Below are 1,944 nucleotides of genomic sequence, written 5' to 3'. Positions count from 1 at the left end.
GAGAATGTTGCCGATGCCCGAATTCCGCTGTAAGTACCGCCTGGCGTCGAAAATAACAAACCAAAGCTACAAATTATCCCAGTTGAAGAACTTGAAAAAGAGAGAGAGAATCCCCGAAAACCCCCTCTCCCTGCAGGTTAGAAGAAGAGCACCCGGTTACGTCACGGGAGGGGAGGGCGAGGAATCTCCACCCCTAAAAGGATGCAAAGAGAAAACCAGTCTTTATTCCTCACGATGCGTAATGACCGTTAGTGGCAGATAAAAGTTGGCTGCGGCCAGGGCCAAAAGATCATTTGCGGCAGAGCGAGAAAGTGGGACAGAGTGTCTCGGCGGCAATATTTTCAAGTTCGTTCGAAACTTCGATTGTTGATCAGTAATATTTTATTATGTGATAAATTTGAACGCAAATGTTAAAAGCAGATGAGAAGTAGTTGAGAAAATATTTTAAAATTGTGTTTTAAAATTATTGGTAAAAAGAGACAATGTTTGTAAAATTCAAGTGAAGCAATATTCTATAAGATTAGAACTTCGTCATTTTTCGTTTTGTGAATACAACAAGTTTGGGTAGTTAAGAAAAATTGAAAATAGAATTTTGAACGATCGGTTCTCAATCGGAGCATTCGAATATTGATGATGGAAGGCAAGGACGATTTAGCTGTTGTTCCGGAACTGCATAAGGTACTTTCGAATCATCTGAGAGGAGAATTGCTAGACGACACCTCTGACTGCAACACCAAATTCGAAAGGACTTCCTACTCGCGAAGTTATCTAACTCTGAGGAGTAAAAGTGAGATATTAAGAGATTTAGAACAATCGAACAGACCTTCCTCCTCTTGCCTTCTATCTCCTCCCGCGGAAGATGAGAATATTCCTTCCCTGTATCTATTGGATCGGGAAGAGGAAATGGAGCGCATGCTGGCGGCGGCAACCACTGGTCTTCCTTCTCCTCCGACTGACACAGCATCCAGCGAGCCTCCTCCCACGCAACCCGACACCACTGGTCCGCCCCCGCATCATCCTTCCGCGCCATTGGAGGATCGCGTGGGTGTGAGCCCTGCAGCGATTGGCCCGCGGCGTCGTGCCAGGCGGGGCGTCACTCCTCGAACGCCCCAGCAACAGGCGCGCTCAGTGGCGCGGCGGAACGCTCGTGAGCGCAAACGAGTGAAACTCGTGAATCTCGGATTCGCAACTCTCAGAGACCATATACCGCCACATTTCGCGCCGCAGCCGCCGCCGAAGAATCAGCGCAGCTCCGCAGCCGCATCCAAGAAGCTGAGCAAAGTGGAGACCCTCCGCTGCGCCATCGAGTACATCAAGCAGCTGAGGGAGGCCATCGGTTACGAAGATCTGGATGAGGGATCTTCTGTGAATCTGATAGAGGGGTTCTCGTCTGCGTCTTCGCCCCTGGAGACATCATCGTCCCCTTGCTCCTACCGCACGACGCCGTCTCCTGTGATGATGCTGATGACAAGGAGTCCTGCCATGTTCGAAGACGATGATGAGAGTGATGAATTCCTAGACATCATGGACTGGACGTCGTTATAACAGGACAGCTTTGGCTCCTCCTTGTACATATTACCTAGGTAAGACTTTTGATCTTTCCCAAATCCATACTTCCGTGGACAGGTAAAAGGCAGCAACTGCCAATTTTTCATTTTGTTTGCATTTTTGTCATCTATTGTACGTTACCTTTACAGCATAAGTTTGCTTATTTTCTTTCCGCTGAGAAAAAAAAAGTCTAAGTCCAACGTTTCCCTTTTGTTAGTGTTGAATCCAAAACGCGTGTCTTCAAATATCTCGGAAATTCATTTCTCTCGATACTGCCGTTTACCTGCTCACGGCATATTAGATTTGGTTACTTCAAAGATAACACATTTGTAATATTTTAATTTTGAAAAGTACTTTGTTACTTCTTTTCGAAATTCAAAAAATTAAGTACTCTGT

At 46.1% G+C, this 1,944-nt stretch overlaps 1 protein-coding gene across 1 annotated transcript; it reads left to right on the top strand.

Moving 5' to 3' along the window:
• Nucleotides 1-633: 633 nt before the first annotated feature.
• On the top strand, nucleotides 634-1,583 carry LOC129230536 (achaete-scute homolog 1-like). Its single transcript, XM_054864939.1, has one exon. It carries the CDS (start codon nucleotides 634-636, stop codon nucleotides 1,543-1,545), a length of 912 nt encoding a protein of 303 aa, XP_054720914.1. The 3' UTR covers nucleotides 1,546-1,583.
• The last annotated feature ends 361 nt before the right edge of the window (nucleotides 1,584-1,944 follow it).

The sequence above is a fragment of the Uloborus diversus genome, chromosome 9, assembly GCF_026930045.1.
Source record: "Uloborus diversus isolate 005 chromosome 9, Udiv.v.3.1, whole genome shotgun sequence".
NCBI classification, from domain to species: Eukaryota; Metazoa; Arthropoda; class Arachnida; order Araneae; family Uloboridae; genus Uloborus; species Uloborus diversus.
Note: the sequence above shows the minus strand (reverse complement) of the source record. Positions and strands in the feature narration are given on the sequence as shown.